The sequence below is a fragment of the Arachis stenosperma genome, chromosome 7, assembly GCF_014773155.1.
Source record: "Arachis stenosperma cultivar V10309 chromosome 7, arast.V10309.gnm1.PFL2, whole genome shotgun sequence".
In the NCBI taxonomy this organism is placed as follows: domain Eukaryota; kingdom Viridiplantae; phylum Streptophyta; class Magnoliopsida; order Fabales; family Fabaceae; genus Arachis; species Arachis stenosperma.
In genome coordinates this window covers 49746056-49766934 of record NC_080383.1, presented here as the reverse complement: position 1 = coordinate 49766934, position 20879 = coordinate 49746056, and the positions used below count along the sequence as shown (strand labels likewise).

Sequence of the window (20879 nt, the reverse complement as noted above, 5' to 3'; positions counted from 1 at the left end):
TTATATGTAAAATTTTGTATGTTATATTTTAAAAATTTATATGATATATTAATAAATTTTTGTGCTTTTCAATAAAAATTTGTGTGATGCAGAAGCACAAAAGAACAAAAAAATATATATCGACATTTTTTTACTAAACTTATACTAATTTAGTTAGATTTAGTTAAAAAATAAATTAATCCTTAATTTGTAATTATATTATAATTTTTATTAAATTTATAATTAATTTTTTATATTTTTCAATTAGATTTTTATCTTATAATATAAGAATTTAATTGAAAAATATAAACACTTAATCATAAAGTTGGTGAGATTATTGAGACTAATCAAATAATTAAACCAAAAAAATTATCACGAATTTCTTTTCATGCCCGTGCGAAACACGGGTCCCTATGCTAGGATTATTATATAGCAAGCAATGAGGCGAGCGCTTGTTGTGCAATTTGGTCAGTGAGACTGTGAAAGAGTGACGATTGGCACTGAAGCAATAACTAATGGCGGTTTCGTTCGCAGCAGTGAACCTTCGGACCATGGCACTCCGATCATCATCGAAGCTTCTCCGTCGTTCTTCCCATCTTCTCCCTCCTATTCACATGCAGCATTCAGCTCCTCCCCTCACTCGAAAGGTAACTCCCCTTTTCCCCCAATTGCTTGAACCGTCTTTCAACGTGTAATGTTACCCTTTTTATTGTGTGTCCGTGCGCTTTACTTTCTTTTATTATCCTTATTTATATTTTGAGCTCATTTGAAAGGTTAGGAATTAAAATTTATTCAAAAGTTAAATTTTTTTTGAAATAACTAAAAATAAATAATTTAAATTTTTTAAAAATTTTAATTCTTATTTTTATTTATTTATATATCAGACTAAAATATATTATTACTTATAAAAATTTATAATTTTATTTATTTATAAATAAATCATTTTTTCAAAGATACATAAAATAATAATAATAATAATAATAATGCTTTTAGTCGGTTTGTTTTATTGAATGGGACACTGATTAAAAATGAAAACTGAAAAGCTGTTTATAGGAAGGGTGATAAGCTTGGCTTGAATTGGATTGTGCAGATCCATCTACCCCACCTCCTCACCCCCCCCCCCCCCCCCCCCCCCCCCCCGGCGCCCAAATTATTACCTTGAAGTACTTGGTCCTCCAAAATATAAGTGTGATGACTATGATCCTCGGATAATAAATGCATTAAAATGGTAATTTGGTATCAACTTTTTAGATGAATTTTATGTTTGTTATTGAAGGGTTGTTTTGATAGATTCATTACGGAAGGACCAAAAGTTGGAAGTTGCATCTTTGAAGCCCAAAATAGGTGTCTATTGTTCACTTATAATTGTGTATTATATTTTAGGGTGTTTTTTTTTTAATGTATGTGAACACACGTATGGATTTTTCATATTTTGGTGCCAGAGTAAGAGTTTCCCAATGGTAGATGTGTGTGTGCATAGATTTTTCATAGTTTGGTGCCTGAGTAAGAGTTTTCCAATGACAGATAAGCATGAATGCTAGGAGCATCGCTTCCCAGCTTAACAGATCTGGTTTATTGAAAACACAGGGTCTAATTGGAGGTAAATGGAGTGATTCCTACGATGGGAAAACCATACAGGTAAAATGGTACAGCTGCTGTTATTTTATTTTAGTTTTTCCCCTTATCTATTTCCCTTTTATTATGTTTGAAGGCCTCTAATTGTCAAGGTAAAGGGAGGTGGGGCAACATGCACTTTCTTTTTATTTTGTCAATTCTTATTTTTGATCACAATCTAAGGCTGCAATTTAATAATCTTTCTCTTGTCGTACCTCTAAGTTCCTTTATTTGATAGTGGTATTGTATAAGAATATCATATATTGAATGCTGTGGCAGGTTTATAATCCAGCAACAGGTGAATCTATAGCGGATGTCGCGTGCATGGGCGGAAAAGAGACAAATGATGCGATTGCTTCAGCATATGATGCATATAGATGTATGATACTTGAGATTGTGCAAAGTTGTCAAATAGGACTAATATAATGTTGTAAGTTGTAACAAGGTGCAGAATATATGTCTTACATAAGATTGTGCAGAGTTGTCAAAGAGGTTAGGAACTGATGTTACTTGTCCAACCTAATGCAAATTTTTCCAAAATATATCCCTTTGAGATTGTTACGTTAAATGGTAGTAACAAGTTTGGGACAAGTAAACGATCATTCTTTATTTATTCTTTAACAAGAGCTTGCTGGCCTATCTAGATTAATATCTCTTGTTATTATTGATAAGAACATTTTCATTTAGTAAAAAATGTTGTGGTGCTTACGGTTGGAACTGAATGTAGCTGTTAGATGCACCATACTTTAGCATACTCCATTGTCATGGTCAATGTTGATTATAAATGTAGTTTATGTTGTCTATCATCTAACTCAATGCTTTTTTCCTCTTCAAAGTTCCCTTTGCTGATGTTTTAAATCATAGTTGGTGAAAATGATGAACTAACTAGTATTCAGTATTCTTTTCTGTTGGTATACTTTGGATTATTGACAATATTATAATGACTATGAATTTTAGTTCTTTAGGAAGCCAAGATCCATCAAGGATAAGAGAAGTCTAATGGGAGTTTTCTTCGGATGTCTAAATGCAATTTTTTGTTGTCAAGATGTCACTAGGTTGACACTTCTAACTAGGCCTTTATGAGATTTAAAATGGGGGTTAGGTTAGATAAGGTGGCTGTTTACCCCAAATATTTGCTTCAAAGAAGGTACAAAGGAACATAAGAGCATAGAAAGATTAGTAATGTGGGGTTTCCCTTTTTTTTTATGTTTTTCAGTGTGGAACCCTTCTCCTGGACAATATATTATACTCTTTCATTTTTGTCTCTCCCTTTCTAATAAACTTCCTTTATCTAAAAAATTCACATTAAGTTAGTTACTAAATTTTTCTGTGCAGCATGGAGCAAAACCACTGCTGCTGAGAGAAGCAAACTTTTGAGGAAATGGTATAGTTTTTCTCTATTAATATCAAGAACCACATGCTTTTATGAACATATTCAACTTGGACACTGATTTTTTTTTTTCAAGCTTTGAGACCATTTACGCGTTGTTGATGTAATTTGATTTAGTCATTTTATCCATGAATAAACATCATTATTTATTTAGCACTGTGTTGCAGTATCAATTCATAGAGTTTCTGCACTTAAGTACTTAACAGTTTTAGCTTAATTGATATGCACATTAATCATCTTGTAGTTGCTAATGTTATATAGAACTCCTATTAGGCCCAAGAATTGACAGCATTAGGTACCCTTGCAAATGCAGATAATATAGAAAAGGGAAGTAGTCCTGTGTGCATATGTATGCTCATATATACCTCAATATGGATGATATAAATACTTCAAATTATCATTGCACTATCTTTGTTAAAATTATACTAATTACTGACATGAATGAAGCTTGCATTTGGCTTCATCCATTGCATTGTTTAATCATGATGGAAGTTTTCTGAGTAGTAACTCTGTCTTGATAACTTTTACGGTTTTCTGAAATTTTCTCCTTAATTCTTTTAAGGTATGATTTACTAATGGCTCATAAAGAAGAGCTTGCTCAACTTATGACCTTGGAGCAAGGGAAGCCTCTTAAGGAGGCTATGGGTGAGGTACAGGGTAGATAAATTTTTGTTATTTTCTTGGAATTTAGTCATTGTGTAATTTATTTTTGTTATTTTTTCCTTATTTTTTTTCTTATTTCTTGTTTCTTTTTTCTTATATTGTGTATTTTTTTTTGGAATTTCAATGATTTCTTTTCTTTATATTTCAGGAGAAGTACCGATTTAAATGTAGAATTAGAAATAGAAGTAAAACTAGAAGTAGAAAAATATTTTGCATTTGAATGTAATTGAAGATCTTCTATTTCGTTAAACTGTTTGGATATGGTAAAATAGAAGTACTATTTTGAAGATAGTGTGAAATGTATATTTGAAGATCTTCTGTTATACTGCTTTTACTTTTGGGATAATTAGCTCGCAATCTGCTTAAAAATTTTCTGGTTCTCTTTTGGAGAAGCATGAAAATCATTGGAAGTACTTCGTTTTCTCTAAAAAAAGTATGAACAAATGTACTTTTGGCTCTCAGAGATGCATAATGGGCTCATTTATTTGGTCTATATGTTAAAAAGTTTGTTGTTTTGTAGGTAAACTATGGGGCTGGCTTTATTGAATTTTCTGCTGAGGAGGCTAAACGCATATATGGGGATATAATTCCTGCTCCTATGTCTGATCGACGGTTATTTGTTCTAAAGCAGGTAAACCTGAAAAATGATTGTGATTTAATGCAAATTTAATGTATATGAATGGTGTAATGTTGGCAATTTTCCTTTTTTAATTGACCTTCATATTGGAAGTTCGGGAAAAGACTTTGCTGTTAAATATTCAGCGACTGTTTGCATATTAATGACATGGCTTTTATTTATTTATTTTTCTGCGATTTGCAGCCTGTCGGGGTTGTAGGTGCGATCACACCATGGAACTTCCCCCTGGCTATGATCACACGGAAGGTATGTTGAGTTGAATCTTTAGAGGGTATTTTGTTTTCTTTTTTTATTTTTTTTTTCATTTCTGTTGATCTGTTCATAATTATAGAGATATCCTCTTGGTCTCATGTTTTTCTTTGTCAAAGATCTTTTAAGAAAATACTTGTAACAGGAAATTCGTTTACGCCATTTCCTTCACAAAACCTTGAATGGCAAAAAAACAAAATAAGAACATGCCCTTTTTATAATTCTAAGAGAAAAGTATTGATTGAAAATGAAACCAAAAAGCAAGATATACACCCTAGAGTCTATATAGATAAGAGTTTGACCATTTTAACTTTTGAGTGATTTAAGGAAGTGAATAACATCCATTTTGCCATATCTGTATTTATCTTTTTTCAGGTTGGTCCAGCTCTTGCATGTGGATGTACAGTGGTCATAAAGCCCTCTGAACTTACACCTCTCACTGCATTAGCTGCAGCCGAACTTGCTATTCAAGCTGGAATACCTGCGGTAGTTTCTTACACCTACTTTTCTTGTATAAATTTTAATTGTGTATTTGGCTAATTGGCTCTATAATTTTCCCTTTGGATAGGTGGTAAATTTGTATAAAATTTATGTAAAATTACTTTGGTTGCATGCCAAATATACTAGTGATATTTGTTTGAAGTTTATCAGGATATTTTGGTACCGAATCTACTTTAATAAAAAGCATTATTTGAAGATGTGAGATTATTGTAGTTTCCCTGCATATTTCTTCAAATCTCCTTACTTTAGTACTTAACTCTATTGTGATATTTTGAGTTCCATTTCAATACATACTTGAAGTAGGTCTGCAGAAGAGAAATGCAAATTTGGCTTCCTTTTATGGCCATAGTCATCATTAATTTCCCCCATAAAGTTTGTTTACTCTGCTCATATTATATCATTCTAATGATTGTGATTAATGATGTAGGGTGCTGTGAATGTGGTTATGGGAAATGCTCCTGAAATTGGTGATGCTTTACTTGCAAGTCCTCAGGTTCTGTCAGCATGAGATTTTACAAACATGTTATGTTACAGGTATAATTGATCAGCTGAATGAACTTTTCAACCTTATTTAGGTACGCAAAATCACATTCACAGGCTCAACAGCTGTTGGAAAGAAATTGATGGCAGGTTCTGCTGAGACAGTAAAAAAAGTATGCTAAGATGTTCAGATGAATTTTTTCATATAAAAGATCTAGAAAATTTTATTCAAATGGATTTCTACCCAACCTGATATAATATTTATTTATTTTTTTCTCTTAAACTTTTAGGTATCTCTGGAACTTGGTGGCAATGCACCGTGCATAATTTTTGATGATGCTGACATTGATATTGCAGTTAAAGGAACTGTAAGTTAAAGGATGAAATACATGTTGGTTAAAATGATGATTTTGTTTAAGCTGTTATTTGTATAGATATGATGTGTCTGATCTGGCAACAAGGACTGTATGTAGTGCCTGAGCCTGAGACATTAAAGTGATAACTCTAACAGTACTGGATAATTCTTGAATTCTCTATGTTGACTCAAATAATCTATGAAAATATTTGAACTGCAGAAGCGTAACAGCAGTGTTCTCATTTGTAGTTGTATCTGCTAACTTGAAAATTGAGGGTTGGCCTTCTTTGGTCCCACCTCTTTCTGTTATGAAGATATTAGTGAGCTTAACATTTTTTTTCTTTTATTTTTTTTAATCTTTTATTTTTTTTCCAACTTCTTTTTATTGCAGCTTGCAGCAAAGTACCGCAATAGTGGACAAACATGTGTGTGCGCGAACAGAATTCTTGTGCAAGAAGGTTAGATTAAAAGAATAGTATTGTCAATATCAACATTATAATTGTTTGTCTGATGTGTCACCTCTTAACTCTTCAGTTGACATGTGTTCATGATTTTGAGTTTATGCCTTCTTGTTGGATATCAAATACTTTGGTGTCTCCAAATACTTGCTTTATGTTTCTTCTTCCAACTTGACGAAGTATTGATAATGTCTCGTACATACTAGAAAGTACCATGTATATCTCATATAGATGACATTAGATTTCTTTACAAGATTCAGGCAAAGCATTTGTAACGTTTCTTATTCTAAGTTTTGATCTCATAACTTGGACGTGGAATATCGTGTTGTTTTAATTAATGTCTGATTGCAGTGCGTAGGCTTCTTGTTTGTTATTTGGTGCAAGACACCTGATCCTTTTAGAGGGATGTCTCTCAGATTTACAGACAGATTGAAAAGCATTGGCCTTTTGATTTTCATTCATTCCTACTTTGTATTGAAGATTTCTTGTCCTCTGTAGTATTTGTGTAACAACTGGTACCTAACACGGAACAAAACAGCAAAACAGAATGGAAGAGTGAATCAAGTTGATCTCACTCAATTTACTGATATAGATGAAAGGTAATACAAGAAAGAAAAGATAGAGGCTGTGATGGTAAGAGCCGGCCTCACTCTCCTAGCCTAGCCTTATTTTCTTTCCAAAAGTCTACCTACCTCTCTCTCCGTATTTTGCTGCTACTTATACTCTCTTCGTTCCAATCATCAAAATTTGTTAGAATCATCCCTCCTGACCCTCATTCACGTTTTCCCCACTAACAGTGCCATGTGGCAAATCAGTTACATGAATATTTTCTTCCCTAGTCTTTCATATTCTACCCTCCACTCTCTTCCTTCTTGTGTAATGTAAGGGCAGAAGAGAAATTTGCTTCCCTTTAGGATTAGAAGCTTCTATTCTTTCTTCATTCTTACTTGGGTATGTAACAGTTTGTAATATCCTTCTGTTCTGGTTAATAATGCATCCACTTTTATCACTCAAAAAGGGGAAAAAATTGTCTGAAACAAAAATAAGAGAACAGTATATATGGACTAGAAAGAAGCTGCATATACATTCTTATATGGAAACTTCCTCTTATTAGTACTGTTAGTGTACTCCTATTGATTGGCTGTTTCAAACTCAAATCACTGTGCAAATGTGCATCTAGGCATGTTATTTTGCTCAAAATTTATTGCTTTACCTTATTTAGTGAAATTTCTCTGCGAAGGTATATATGATAAATTTGCAAAGGCTTTGATTGATGCTGTTCGGAATATGAAAGTTGGGGACGGTTTTGGTGAAGATGTGGTTCAGGTAGTTATTATTCATTTTCTGGATATTTACTTTCTTGCTTTCCATTTATATGTAATCTTTTCTAGTTTAGACTTTTGGAGTATTCATGACATATGGTTATATTTCTGCTTCATAACGTAACCAAATTATCCATCTCTAAACAGGGCCCTCTGATCAATGAAGCTGCAGTTAAAAAGGTGTGTGTTTCTTTTAGTGTTTTCAGTATCTTTTATGCATTGTTTCTGGATTTCTCCTCTAACTCATAGGAGTTCTGTCCCTCATGGCGTGCTTTGTTATTTTCCTTACAGGTTGAGACCTTGCTTCAAGATGCTACATCAAAGGTTTGTCATTTGTGCTATTCCTCAAGTTTGATTCTCTCTACTTAATCCCCCAATCTATTCGAACATTCTTGTAACATAATAAAGATGAGAAAGTTAAATAAACACTTGTTTCTGCCAACTATCAACCATGCTATGCCACCTGAAATCCCCTATGGGTTATTTTGTTCATGAATTATATATATAACTGAACATTTTATCTGCCATAAGGCCATTTTATGCCACCTGAATGTTTTCTGTTTACTTTTTTGCTATTGCGATCTATGCTTGTGCAACATCATCAAAACATTAGTGATGATGTAATGAAGTCATTTATGTCTCTACTTAATAGCTTAAGCCTTTTAGAGAATTGGTTCCAGACATGGTATTAAAGCTTTTGTAACTAAATATTCTAAGGTAGAGTACATATTGTCCCAACCCTGAAAAAAGGTCCAATTTAAGCAAATAATAAAGATGGCTTATGCATTCCAAGTTTAATTTTTAAGGTCTCTTCTATGAAGGAACACGTTCAATATATAACAAAGCTATCCACATTCCTTCAATTCAAGTTATTAGGAAAGTTATATCTTGATTGTAGAGTTTGCTACATTAATAAGATAATTCCATTGTGTTATATTATCAGAAACCAGTTTCAGAAAATACATTTACATTGTGTTCCTTATTAGTGGCTGTGGCATCTCCTAAAGCCTTTTTGGCCACATAAGTATACAGAATAGAAAGAGCCAATTTTTATTATTTATTTGTTAATAAAGTATACATTTGTCTTTAATTTTTTTTAAAAGTTTAAAAAATGCCCCTAACTTTTAATTTGATTCAGTTTTGTCTCTAATATTTGAAATAATTGTCTCTAATATTTGAAATAAGTTTCAATTCTATCCTTATGGTTAATTTTTTGTGGTCAATATTTAGTCAAAAGTTTTTGACCAATTTTACCCTTAATCCGAAACTCATCACCTCCAATCTGACAACAAGAAGCATACTTCAAACCCTTTATGATTTTGAAGCTGAAACCAGTGGTGGAGAGGGAGACGACTAGCCAATGAAAGAAGGAGGTGAGTGGGTGGAAGTGATGACTGCAATGGTGGTGACTACCAGTGAGGAAGTGAGGTGATGGCTACGAGTGCAAGGACACGGGTGATTAAGCAAGTGAGAGGGAGTGATTAAGCAACAACTGCGACTGCAATTCGAGAACAAGGGTGGAGGTGCAACAATGACAGTAGCAAGGAGTTTGACGGTGTCAAGTCAGAGAAGGTAGTTAGGGTGTTTTTGTTGTGTGTGGGGGGGGGGGGGGGGTTGGGGTAGGGTGAGGTGGCAGTGGCTGCATCTGGGGTGGGGTGGGGTAGTGGTGAGAGTTAGAGAATAGTGAAGGTAAAATTAAAACTTAATTCAAACTTTAGGACCAAAATTAAATCAAATTAAACGCTAGGGATATTTTTGAAATTTTTGAAAGACATTAAGGACAAAAAATATACTTTTCCTTTAGTTTTTGTATTCAAGTGTACATGTACCTTTAGTGTTTGGAAAAGATACCAAAATGGACATGTCTTCGAGGTTACAAAATATAATAGCTCAGATTATTCAATTCATTTTTATCTTCAGGGGGCAAAGGTAATGCTTGGGGGTAAAAGACATAGCCTTGGATTTACCTTTTATGAACCAACAGTTGTCGGTGATGTCAACAGTGATATGCGCATATCAAGGTAAGCATTTAGAGATGCTATATAGTGATTCTAACTTGCTGCTAATTAATGTGATATACTGTGTTATGACTAGAAACTGACCTAGTGTTTTAATGAACTTTTGGACTAGTGATAGTACCCTGACTAACATACTTTCAAAAAAGCAAATTTTGTAGGTGTTCCATTTCTATTTGCTTTATACTTTTTGGAGAAAATTTCCTTAGTTTCAGATGTACCAAGTGATCGGAATGCTTTTCTTCATTTTGTGTGTCTATGCGTGCATGCCCTCTTATTTGTGTGAAGAGGATCTCTTAATCTCCTTTGTTTTTCGGTTTTTACACTATATTTCCGATCATTATCTCAATAAAATTCTTTTTCATTCAAAAATTTTGCGACTAATTAATATTAACATCTGGAACCCATAGCTATGATTTGTTATGTATCAATCAGCTGGGATTTTATTGAAATTTTTGTTCAACTGTGTACTTGTCAAATCACCCAAATGATTTTTTCATACATCAGAGAGGAAGTGTTTGGACCTGTTGCACCCCTTTTGAGGTTCAAAACCGAAGAGGATGCTATCCGGATTGCCAATGACACAAATGCAGGTTCGTGCAGTTTCATTTTTTTCAGTTTGGTTCTTTCCACTTCCTGGAAGGATTTTATTGATTTATTTATTTATTCCCACTTTTACTGTACGTCTGCTACATTTTCCTATATCTGGTTATTGATTCAACATTGACAATTTTTTGAACATGGAACTTTTCTGCACATATGAAGGTTTGGGTTCATATGTGTTTACAAACAGTATCCAACGCTCATGGCGTGTTGCTGAGGCTCTCGAATATGGACTTGTTGGTATTAATGAAGGAGTAATCTCGACTGAGGTGCATCTCATTCCTTATTGAATGAGATTATATGGTGATTGTATACATTGTTGTTCTGCTAATGAATTTTACCTATGTGTATTTGTTGAAGTAGGTGGCACCATTTGGTGGTTTTAAACAGTCGGGCCTTGGAAGAGAAGGCTCAAAGTATGGGATGGATGAATATTTGGAGGTAACTATAAATTTAAAGTTCCAGTATTCTCATTTGCAATCATTTGACTTTTGGAAAATGAAATTGCTACATACTTTATAACAATTGATTATACTTAAATCATTGATGTCCTCTAAAATTTGGAAAAGTAAGTTTCAATTGTGGTTTAATTAAAACAAACAAATACATAACAAATATAAATGAGACATGAAAAGGCATACTTAAGAATGAATTTTAGTGTGGTGGTGGGCAGTTACTATTAAATATTAATGAGTAAAGTATATTTTTTTGTCCCTGGTGTTTGCGATTCTAGAAAAAATACCCCTAACATTTAATTTCATTCAATTTTGTCATTAACGTTTTCGATTTGTTTCAAAACTACCCTTGGACGTTTTCAATTTTATCCCTAACATTTTAGATGGAATTAAGGTTTGGGGGTGATTTTGATGCAAATAGAAAACGTTAGGGACAAAATCGAATGAAATTAAACGTTAGAAGTATTTTTGACGTTAGGGGCAAAAATCATATTTTACCCTTTAATATTAAGTGCTATATTGTATCTTGTTACATGTTTTCAAAATTTTATGAATGAAATATGTTAATAATAATAATAATAATAAAATTGCCATTGTTGTTTTATAAGCATAAAACAGTATGGTGTTTTCGTAATTAGTATTAAACATATAAGTTGATAATGAAAATGAAAGAACAAATCAATTAGTCCTTAAACTTTCATTTTCTTATATTCCTATTGCTGCTTTCAGAGCCTAAAGAGTGTTGTAATTGGTGCTGATATTAGACCCTTGTTAAACATGGATGAATTTATGTCTTGTGATGTTAGTGCTTCATGAATCAAAACAATTGAAATTCTACTGAATGTGGTAAAGTCTAAACTATTACTCCTATGTATGAAATTGAAATTTTTCCTTGCTACTTCTCCAGATCAAGTATGTGTGCCTGGGAAACATGAAGAAAGAATAAACTATAACGGGCAACTGTCAAGATAAATGCTGTGGTCTTTAGCCGCGCTCGGCGGCAGTTTCAAGTGGATTTGAGGTTTTGAAGGAGGGTTTACCGTGTAATTTCTTTATTACAGTAAATGCATGTACTAACTGCATAGTTCTGTATAAATAACTCAATAAGTGCAGGCTTGGAAAGGACATTTGGGTTGGTAAATCATCATTTTCTTTAGCGTCATTCTTGTCTTTCCCGTCTCTTTATCTAATGTCTTTTAGAATATTACAAGTAGGTCTGGGGGCACGTGGTTCGGTGGTTGGCAAATTTTTTTTTCTTTTAAATTTATAAGAATATTGTTCGTAAGAATCCAACTTCCAGGAATATCTTTTCTGGTACAGTATTATAATGGGAATAGATATTGTCATTTTTATTGATAACAACCTGTTCTGACCTGTTGATGCCGGATGTAACTTCGTCCTCCGGAATAGGTCGGATGAACTTCTTGTGGTCAAACACAACGGAGGTTGATTGGAACCGAGGTGGTGGGTACCTGCAAAGGCACTCCGACGCTCAAGTCAGTAAGAGGGTTTTTCCAGTATATGTTTGTTCTTAGATCGAAATGGCTTACCTTTTTGGCTCCTGTTTTCTGATTCTTATATGGTCGGCCGCAAATGGCCGTTTTCTAGATAACGTCTGATCATTAATCCGTATATCCGACGTTATGAGAATGAGGTAAATGCCGACTTAATTATAGCGATTAGCTATGATTATGAATATACGTTACCGAGCTATAATGATTAGGAATATACGTTACCGAGCTATAACTCGTAACCGGCCTTTTACCCGTTCATACCACAGCCCCCAAGCTTGGCCTGATCTGAGGAGAACAGGTTGAGCTTTGATTGGCGAGTAATAGCTCGGTACAGTCAGCCCCCAGGTCAACTTGTCTTATCAGATTTCCTGCTTGGCGTACGAAAAGTTTTATTTTTTATTATAAATGAGTAACGGCTTGCTTTATGGTTTAGTGTGTTGATTTAATGCTTCATTTGGTTCAACTTCCAAGGCTTATCTTGGACCGTTGAGGGAATTGTGTGGTTGGGATTAAATGTTGGAACTGAAAGGTTAATTAAATTTGCTCTTGAAGTTGAAGCTTTCATAAACGCTGTGTTTTAAGTTTTGAAGACAGCAGCTTTTAAGTGAAAAAAAAAATGAGTAGAAGAGGTTAGTTCTGCTCTTTCTTCTTCCTTTACTTTCTGTAATTTGCTTTCTCATGTTTGTGAAAAATGAGCGAAAAGAGGAAAAATGTGCTGCTTCCGACTGAAATTTCTGGGAAATACGATTGGGTTGACCAGGATGTTCATATACGTGCATCTCTATTTTCTGATGTTGAGAGTGTGAGTAGGATAAATGTTGGTAGGGTGGTGAGGAGTGGGTTTCATATAGAGTTGCTGCCATGCAGTCGATCAGACCGTGTTTTTCATAGATTGGAGGATTTCGAATATTTTTATGTTTATAGCTGCCTGATTGAAGAACTGAAGGTTAAACTTCCGTTCTCTGATTTCGAGTGTAGTGTGATGAAACAGCTCAACTGTGCTCCATCCCAAATTCATCCTAATGGGTGGGCTTTCATCCGATGTTTTGAGGGTTTGATGGATTTTCTCGAAATAAAACCTGATTTGGAATTGTTCTTCTCTCTGTTTCAAGCCAAAGGTGTTTGGAAAGGTTTATGGATCAATTTAAACAGTACCCCTGGTTTCTCTATTTTCAAACTGTACAAATCATCTTTCAAGGATTTCAAAGAAATGTTTTTGAAAGTTAAATCTGTGAACGAGGAGTTTCCTTTTTACCTAGACGAAAATTTGGGGGAAAAATTCCCGCTTTACTGGTGTTGCCATCCCCAGCATATTCTGGGTCCTGAATTTATTAATAATCGCAATGAGTGTATAATCTCATTTTTGATTGAGATGGTTGACAAAGGGGGATTGGTTTCTGTTTCCGACCTTCTGTCATGGGAGGATAATAAAGCTGTAGTGGTAGAGTATTTTGGTGAGGATTTTTAGCGGCTATCTCTTACGGCAGTTATTTAGATCTTATTTTAATTTTGTTAACTACTTTCCTTATGCATGTGTACAGCTGGTAACTTCCCTGGAGTGACTGCGTCTAGTTTGAGATCTCGGTTTAAAAGCAAGAATTTTGAGGGATCCTCGTCAAACGTTGAGAAAGCGGATGGTGGGGCTGAGGTGGATCAGCCTCTGAAGAAGAAAAATATTGTTTTCAAGAAGAGGAAGTCGGACGCTGTTACAGAAAATGAGGGACCGGAAGAGGAAAGATTGCAGCTTGACGATTTGCCAAATTTTGTTTCAAGGCAGGAGAAGTTGCATTCTTTTGATGCGGATGAAGAAAGTTCTTCTGTTTGGAGTAAGAAATTTCCTTTTACTGTTGTTGCCGATGAAGTTGTTCAATCTGAGATTGACAAGAACCGTGTGGAAGCGGTTGGGGATGTAGGTGTTGATCCGTACTTGCAGGTGCTGTGTCCTCTATTTTATATGGTTGTTTTTATTTATTATTATTATTATATATTTTTTTTTTGGTAATGATGATGTTTGTTGCTTTCAGGTTTTAGGGTTTCGGTTGGCTAGTATTGGCCGTAGTCAAGAGAAGAAACACAGGAAGGGTTTGTCGGAAACTTCAAAAATTTCCAAGCTGAAGGAGGAATTGGCTTTGAGTGAGTCTAATGCCAAAGACTTAAAGAAGAAATTGACTGACGCCGAATCTGAACTTAAGGTTGAGAAAGAATGTCATGAGAGGATTTCTGTGTTATTAAAGGAAAAGGAAAATGACCTTTCAAGTGTGAAGGAGCGGCTTACCGATTTGTCTTCGAAGATGAAAAAGCTTGAAGAGAACAAACAAGGTGACATTTTGGATGCCTTTGCTGAAGGCTTTGTCCGAGCTGTTAATCAAGCGAAGTTCCTTTTTCCGGATGGTGACTTTGGCGCCATGGATCCTGCTAAAGTGATTCGAGATGGTAAACTCGTGGATGACGAGGAAGTTTCTGAGAATGACAACCTTGGGGACTGATTTTAGTATTTTGCTGTTTGTTAAAAGTTTTATGTACTTGTCTGGATTTGCATTGATGTTTTGTCTTTGTGAACTGGAATAGTTTGGTAAAAACTGGTCGGTTAGGCTTTATTATTTTTGCCTAATTAGTTTTTTTTTTTTTTGATGCGGCCGATTTTAAGGCTCGGGCAACTGTTATGTTTGCGCATTCGTATGATAATGCGACTTATTGTTTTCATCAGTTATTCCTTTTTATATAGGAATGTGATATTTGATAAATTGCAAGTAAGAAGTTTATATGAAAGAAGATTTGCATTAAAATGAATGATACCTGTACAAGTTTGTTTCAGGTTTAACCAGCCTCATTAAAACCCCCTATGAGCAAAAAACCCCTTTTTGGGGAAAAAATTCTCAAGGTGGGAAAAAGAGTACTGGCGAGGTACTTTTGTTTTTTAACTGAAATATTGCTTTAAAGAGTTGACGTTCCATGTGCTTGGAATCTGTGTGCCGTCCATTTGCTCTAGCCTATATGCTCCCCGGCCCAGTACCTCAGCAATTCGGTATGGGCCGTCCCAGGTGGCAGCGAGCTTTCCATGAGAAGGGGGTCGCCGAGCTTGTTCAGTTTTCCGAAGTACTAAGTCTCCGATGTTGAACGTTCTTGGAACCACGCGCCGATCATATCGTCGGCCTACCTGTTGCTGTAGGGCTCTGTGCCGAACTGCTGCTGTTTCTCTAATTTCTTCAATTAGGTCTAGCTCTGCTTGTCTTGACTTGTCATGGTCTTCGGCTAATGTCCGTATAGAGCTTTGGGTTATTTCGATCGGAATCATTGCTTCTGATCCATAGACGAGTCTGAACGGAGTTTCCTTTGTTGTTGAATGAATTGTTGTGTTATATGCCCAAAAAACCTCAGGGATAAGTTCGGCCCATAGGCCTTTTGCGTTATCAAGCTTTTTCCTTAATGCTTGAAGGACGATCTTGTTTGCCGCTTCTGCCAGGCCGTTGGACTGCGGGTGTTCCACAGAGGAAAAGTGTTGCTTTACTTTTAAGTTCTGTAAAAATTCTTTGAAAGTACTGTCAGTAAATTGCCGACCATTATCTGTGACGATATGGCCAGGTATACCAAATCTACAAATTATATGTTTCCATACGAAACTTATCATTTGTGAAGAGGTGATTTTTGCAAGCGGCTGAGCCTCAATCCATTTAGAGAAGTAATCTATTGCAACTACCAAAAATTTTACCTGTCTTGGAGCGGTGGGGAAGGGGCCGAGTATATCTATTCCCCATCTGTTGAATGGCCAACTTACCTCTGAGTGGTGGAGATGTTCGGCAGGCATATTGATGATCGGTGAGTGTTTTTGACAGTTGTCGCAGGTTCTGACCTTATGTTTACTGTCTTCCCATATTGTTGGCCAATAGAATCCTGCTCGTAGAGCCTTCTGTGCCAGGCTTCGAGCTCCTGAATGTAAGCCGCAGATTCCTTCATGGGCTTCTGCTAAGAGAAGATCGGCTTCTGCTCTGTCTAAACATTTCAACAATGGTCGAGAATATCCTCGCCTATACAGAGTGTTATTAATCAATGTGAAGAAAGAAGCTTGCCTTCTGAATTTGGCCTTATTTTCAATGCCTTCTGGAATAGTTCCGTTAAGGAAGTATTGAATATAAGGTTGTTGCCAACCGTCTTTGGCCATGACGTTAAGAATTTGTTCTAACTCAATGCTCGGCTTATCTAAGGTTGATTGTAAAAGTGTGGCCGTGTGTGCTTGTGTTGTTGCTAGTTTGGATAGAACGTCTGCCCTATGGTTCTGTTCTCTGGGTATGTGAGATATTTCTATATGTGAGAATTTGCTTAATAAACTGTGAACGATTTTTAAATACTGTGAGAGAACTGGATCTTTTGTTTGGAAGGTTTGATTTGTCTGTTGCACAACTAATAAAGAATCACAGAAAACCTTTAGATCATAAATGTTTAAATCTGTGGCTAACCTGAGCCCAGCTATGAGGGCTTCGTATTCAGCTTGATTATTGCTGGCTTTGAACGAGAATCTGAGTGAGTGTTCGAGGATTATACCGTCGGAGCTTTCTAGTAGTATTCCTGCTCCTGCCCCTTTAGGATTTGAGGCTCCATCGACGTATAACGTCCATAACTGACGTCCCTCTTCTGGTGGAGTATTTGTAAACTCTGCCACAAAATCGGCTAAAGACTGCGACTTGATGGATCCCCTTGGTTGGAATTGTATGTCGAACTCAGAGAGTTCGATTGACCATTTAGTTAGTCGGCCCGCCAGCTCGGGCTTAGAGAGGATTTGCCTGAGCGGATATTCAGTTCGGACGATGACTGTGTGACTTTGAAAATATGGTCGGAGGCGTCTTGCCGAGAATACAAGTGCTAGAAGGAGCTTCTCAAGCTTTGGATATCTAAGCTCTGCATTCTGTAGTGTCTTGCTTACAAAATATATTGGTTGCTGGTCTTTTCCATCTTCTTTAACGAGGGCTGAACTCATGGTTAACTCGGTGACAGATAAGTAGAGGTATAAGGGTTCGCCGAGCTTTGGTTTCTGCAAGATGGGTGGCTTGGATAGGAAATTTTTCAGGTCCAGGAATGCTTCTTCGCATTTTTCGTCCCAGGAAAAGCTCTTTGCGTTTTTCTTTAGACACTGGAAAAAGTCGAAAGATCTCAAGGCCAAGCATGGTAGGAATCTCGACAGTGCTGCTAATCTCCCTGTCAACCTTTGGACATCCTTTGCCGTCTTTGGACTGCCCATGTTAAGTATCGCCTGACACTTTTCTGGGTTCGCTTCGATTCCCCGACTTGTTAGAATGAAACCGAGGAACTTTCCCCCTTTTACCCCAAAGGCACACTTTTCCGGGTTTAGCCGCATGTTATACTGCCTGATTTGGGCAAATATTTCTTCGAGATCTTGAATGTGTGACTGGCCGACCTTGGTCTTGGCGACCATATCGTCGACGTATACCTCGATATTTCTGCCTATTTGTTTGTTGAAAATCCTGTTCATCAATCGTTGGTACGTTGCTCCTGCATTCTTTAAACCAAAAGGCATAACATTATAGCAATAATTTCCGTATTCAGTTATGAAAGCTGTTTTTTCTTGGTCAGATGGATGCATAAGGATTTGATTATAACCCGAATATGCATCCATAAAACTTAAAGTGTCATATCCACAGGAATTATCAACTAATGTGTCTATGCAAGGCAAAGGATAAGCATCTTTTGGGCATGCTTTATTTAAGTCAGTGAAATCGACGCACATGCGCCATTTACCGTTATTCTTTTTTACCATAACGACGTTGGCAAGCCAGGTGGTGAATCTGATTTCGCGGATGAACCTTGCCTCGAGGAGCTTATTTACCTCAGCCATGGAAGCTGCTCGTTTCTCGGCGCCGAGGTTTCTCTTCTTTTGGGAGATTGGTCGAGCGGCCGGACTAACAGCCAGCTTATGCGTTATCACTGATGGACTGATCCCCGGCATGTCCCCTGAAGTCCACGCGAAAAGGTCGGCGTTTGCACGTAGAAAGTTTGTTATTTGCACTTTAGCCTCCTCCTTCATTGATGTTCCGATGAATGTAAATTTTGATGGATCGTCGGTTAAGGTGATCTTTTGAAGCTCCTCATTTGGCATAGGGCGTTCAAGAAAATCGGCCCTTGGATCTAACTCTGTCAAGATCGGTTGCTCGGATTGAATTGAGTTGATCCGAGCTTCAACGTTTCTTTTGATAGGCTTCAGGCTTATGTTATAGCATTGCCGAGCTTCCTGGAGGTCACCATGTATGGTTGCAATTCTACCATCCTGCACAGGAAATTTAACACAGAGGTGATATGTTGAAACAATAGCAGCAAATTTGTTTAAAAATGGTCTCCCTAAAATAACGTTATAAGGGCTGAAACAGTCTACGACCAGGTATTGGATGTCCTGTGTTTTGGATAATGGTTCGTCGCCCAGTGTGGTTTGTAACCATACCGAGCCTAGGACAGGGACTCGCTCTCCCGAGAATCCGACGAGATCTCCTGAATATGGCTGCAAAATGTTAGTGCTCAGTTTCATTTTTTGAAATGTCGCAAAAAAAAGTACATCAGCACTACTCCCTGGATCGAGCAATGTTTTCCGAACAATGAGGTCGCCTAATTGGATAGAGATGACTACAGGGTCGTCATAGTTGGTGTGTCTGTAGTTGAGGTCTGTAGGGCGAAATGTCAGCTCTGGGACATCCGGAATTACTTCCGAGCTTTGATCAGCGCCTTCTACCATTAGCATAGCTCGGTACGTTCGCTTTCTGGCCGAACTTGAACTTCCACCACTTGCATAACCTCCGGAAATACAGTTTATGACCCCTCGTGGTTGAGCTGGGGCCTTATCTTTTTCTTTTGATGACTGGCCTGCCGAGGGTTGTTCGGAACGGGACGCCGTTCTTTTTTCCATATGGCCTGTGATAAATTTATCGAGATGGCCTTGGCGAGCTAATCTTTCGAGGAGATCTTTGGCAATGACACACTCATCGGTTGTGTGTCCATGCTTCTGGTGAAAGGTGCAGTACTTTGACTTGTCAATGTTCTTGGGCTCGGGGTAATGTCCTGCCTTGCGGGGCGGTTTAATTAGTTTAGAATTCAGAATCTCTTTAATGATGTCGTCCCTTTTGGTGTTAAACTGAGTGTATGATTCGTAACGGGGGACCGGTTTGAAGCCCTTCTTGGTATCCCGAGCTTTTTCGTCGTCTCTAAAGGTAGGCTTTTCCGACTTGCGTGCCTGGCGAAGTTCTTCGATATCTATCTGCCCCTTGGCCTTTTCGCGGAACTCAGCTAAGGTCTTGGGTTTAGACACCGCAATAGTTTCTTGGAATTTTCCTGGTCGGAGGCCGCTCTTAATGGCGTGGAGGTGCACTTCAGGATGGAGATCTGGGATGCTCATGGCAACCTTGGTGAACCGAGTTATATAATCCTTTAAACTCTCCTGCGGGCCTTGCTTGATGGTTGTTAAATAATCTGAATCGTGGAGGTATATGGCCGAGGCTGCAAAATGGTCCTCAAATTGTTTGGCCAGCTCCTGAAATCGTGAGATGGAATCTGCAGGCAAAGAACAAAACCAGTCAAGTGCAGGACCATCTAAAAAAGAAGGAAAACATCGGCATAAAATAGGATCAGAGGCACCGTTAACGATCATGATTGATCGGAATTTTTTAACGTGCTGTTTGGGGTCTCCAAGCCCGTCGTATGGAGTTAATGTGGTCGGCAGGGTGAACTGTCTTGGCAGTTGGAAATTCATTATCTCGGCTGTGAATGGTCCTACAGAGTTGTCGGGGTTTTCCCCTTCATCTTCGGGGTCTTCATTCTGTGGCTCTTCGTCATCTCCACGCTGTGGCGTGTCAGAAACGTGGGTAGGTATTGATCGTCGTTCGTCATTCTCGTGTTCGCGGTTATCATTATTATGCTCTAAGCGAGCTTGTTCCAATTGTGCTATTTGATTCTGCATACACTGGTTTTCCTCCGCCATTCACTGATTTGCTTGTTGAAGCTCAGTCACCATCCTCAGAAGTTCGGATGGGGTGGGGGGAGGAACATCAGCCATATGGAAATCAGAGGGGCCCTTCTTCTAGCGCCAAATGTTCTGACCTGTTGATGCCGGATGTAACTTCGTCCTCCGGAATAGGTCGGATGAACTTCTTGTGGTCAAACACAACGGAGGTTGATTGGAACCGAGGTGGTGGGTACCTGCAAAGGCACTCCGACGCTCAAGTCAGTAAGAGGGTTTTTCCAGTATATGTTTGTTCTTAGATCGAAATGGCTTACCTTTTTGGCTCCTGTTTTCTGATTCTTATATGGTCGGCCGCAAATGGCCGTTTTCCAGATAACGTCTGATCATTAATCCGTATATCCGACGTTATGAGAATGAGGTAAATGCCGACTTAATTATAGCGATTAGCTATGATTATGAATATACGTTACCGAGCTATAATGATTAGGAATATACGTTACCGAGCTATAACTCGTAACCGGCCTTTTACCCGTTCATACCACAGCCTTTTTTTTTTTCAACAAATTCATGTAAATATACAATGAAAAAATTGTGTGGAGTGATATTATCAAAAACAGAAGTAGCAATATCACTATCTCATGATGAGAAATGTTAAGAGGTTTAGGATTTTTTATTAATATTAGTCAA

At 37.1% G+C, this 20879-nt stretch overlaps 2 protein-coding genes across 5 annotated transcripts; one reads left to right on the top strand and one right to left on the bottom strand.

Annotated features, from left to right (window-relative positions):
* The first annotated feature begins 397 nt into the window (after positions 1-397).
* On the top strand, positions 398-11883 carry LOC130941048 (succinate-semialdehyde dehydrogenase, mitochondrial). 4 transcript variants are annotated; one of them, XM_057869410.1, is made up of 20 exons: positions 398-626; positions 1504-1617; positions 1873-1972; positions 2929-2977; positions 3546-3633; positions 4167-4277; positions 4467-4529; positions 4908-5018; positions 5461-5526; positions 5609-5686; positions 5804-5881; positions 6260-6326; positions 7567-7652; positions 7796-7828; positions 7940-7972; positions 9569-9669; positions 10171-10256; positions 10429-10535; positions 10630-10707; positions 11629-11883. In XM_057869410.1, exons 1-20 carry the CDS (start codon positions 495-497, stop codon positions 11665-11667), a joined length of 1620 nt encoding a protein of 539 aa, XP_057725393.1. In that variant the 5' UTR covers positions 398-494; the 3' UTR covers positions 11668-11883. The 4 variants fall into 4 exon arrangements, with proteins under 4 accessions (XP_057725393.1, XP_057725395.1, XP_057725396.1 ...); XM_057869412.1 differs by having other exon boundaries at positions 423-626; positions 1567-1617; XM_057869413.1 differs by lacking the exon at positions 398-626 and adding an exon at positions 1115-1207.
* A 3269-nt stretch (positions 11884-15152) lies between these two features.
* LOC130939775 (uncharacterized) lies at positions 15153-20210 on the bottom strand. The gene has a single exon (XM_057867853.1). It carries the CDS (start codon positions 20208-20210, stop codon positions 15153-15155), a length of 5058 nt encoding a protein of 1685 aa, XP_057723836.1.
* Between the last annotated feature and the right edge of the window lie 669 nt (positions 20211-20879).

What these genes read in the sequence shown, in the direction of transcription:
- LOC130941048 (XM_057869410.1), top strand. Translation starts at nt 495, where the DNA reads ATGGCGGTTTCGTTCGCAGCAGTGAACCTTCGGACCATGGCACTCCGA. An exon ending in GGTTATTTGTTCTAAAGCAG is followed by an intron (nt 4,278 to 4,466) that starts GTAAACCTGAAA and finishes TGCGATTTGCAG; the next exon opens with CCTGTCGGGGTTGTAGGTGC. An exon ending in CTGCTGAGACAGTAAAAAAA is followed by an intron (nt 5,687 to 5,803) that starts GTATGCTAAGAT and finishes TTAAACTTTTAG; the next exon opens with GTATCTCTGGAACTTGGTGG.
- LOC130939775 (XM_057867853.1), bottom strand. Translation starts at nt 20,210, where the DNA reads ATGGCGGAGGAAAACCAGTGTATGCAGAATCAAATAGCACAATTGGAA.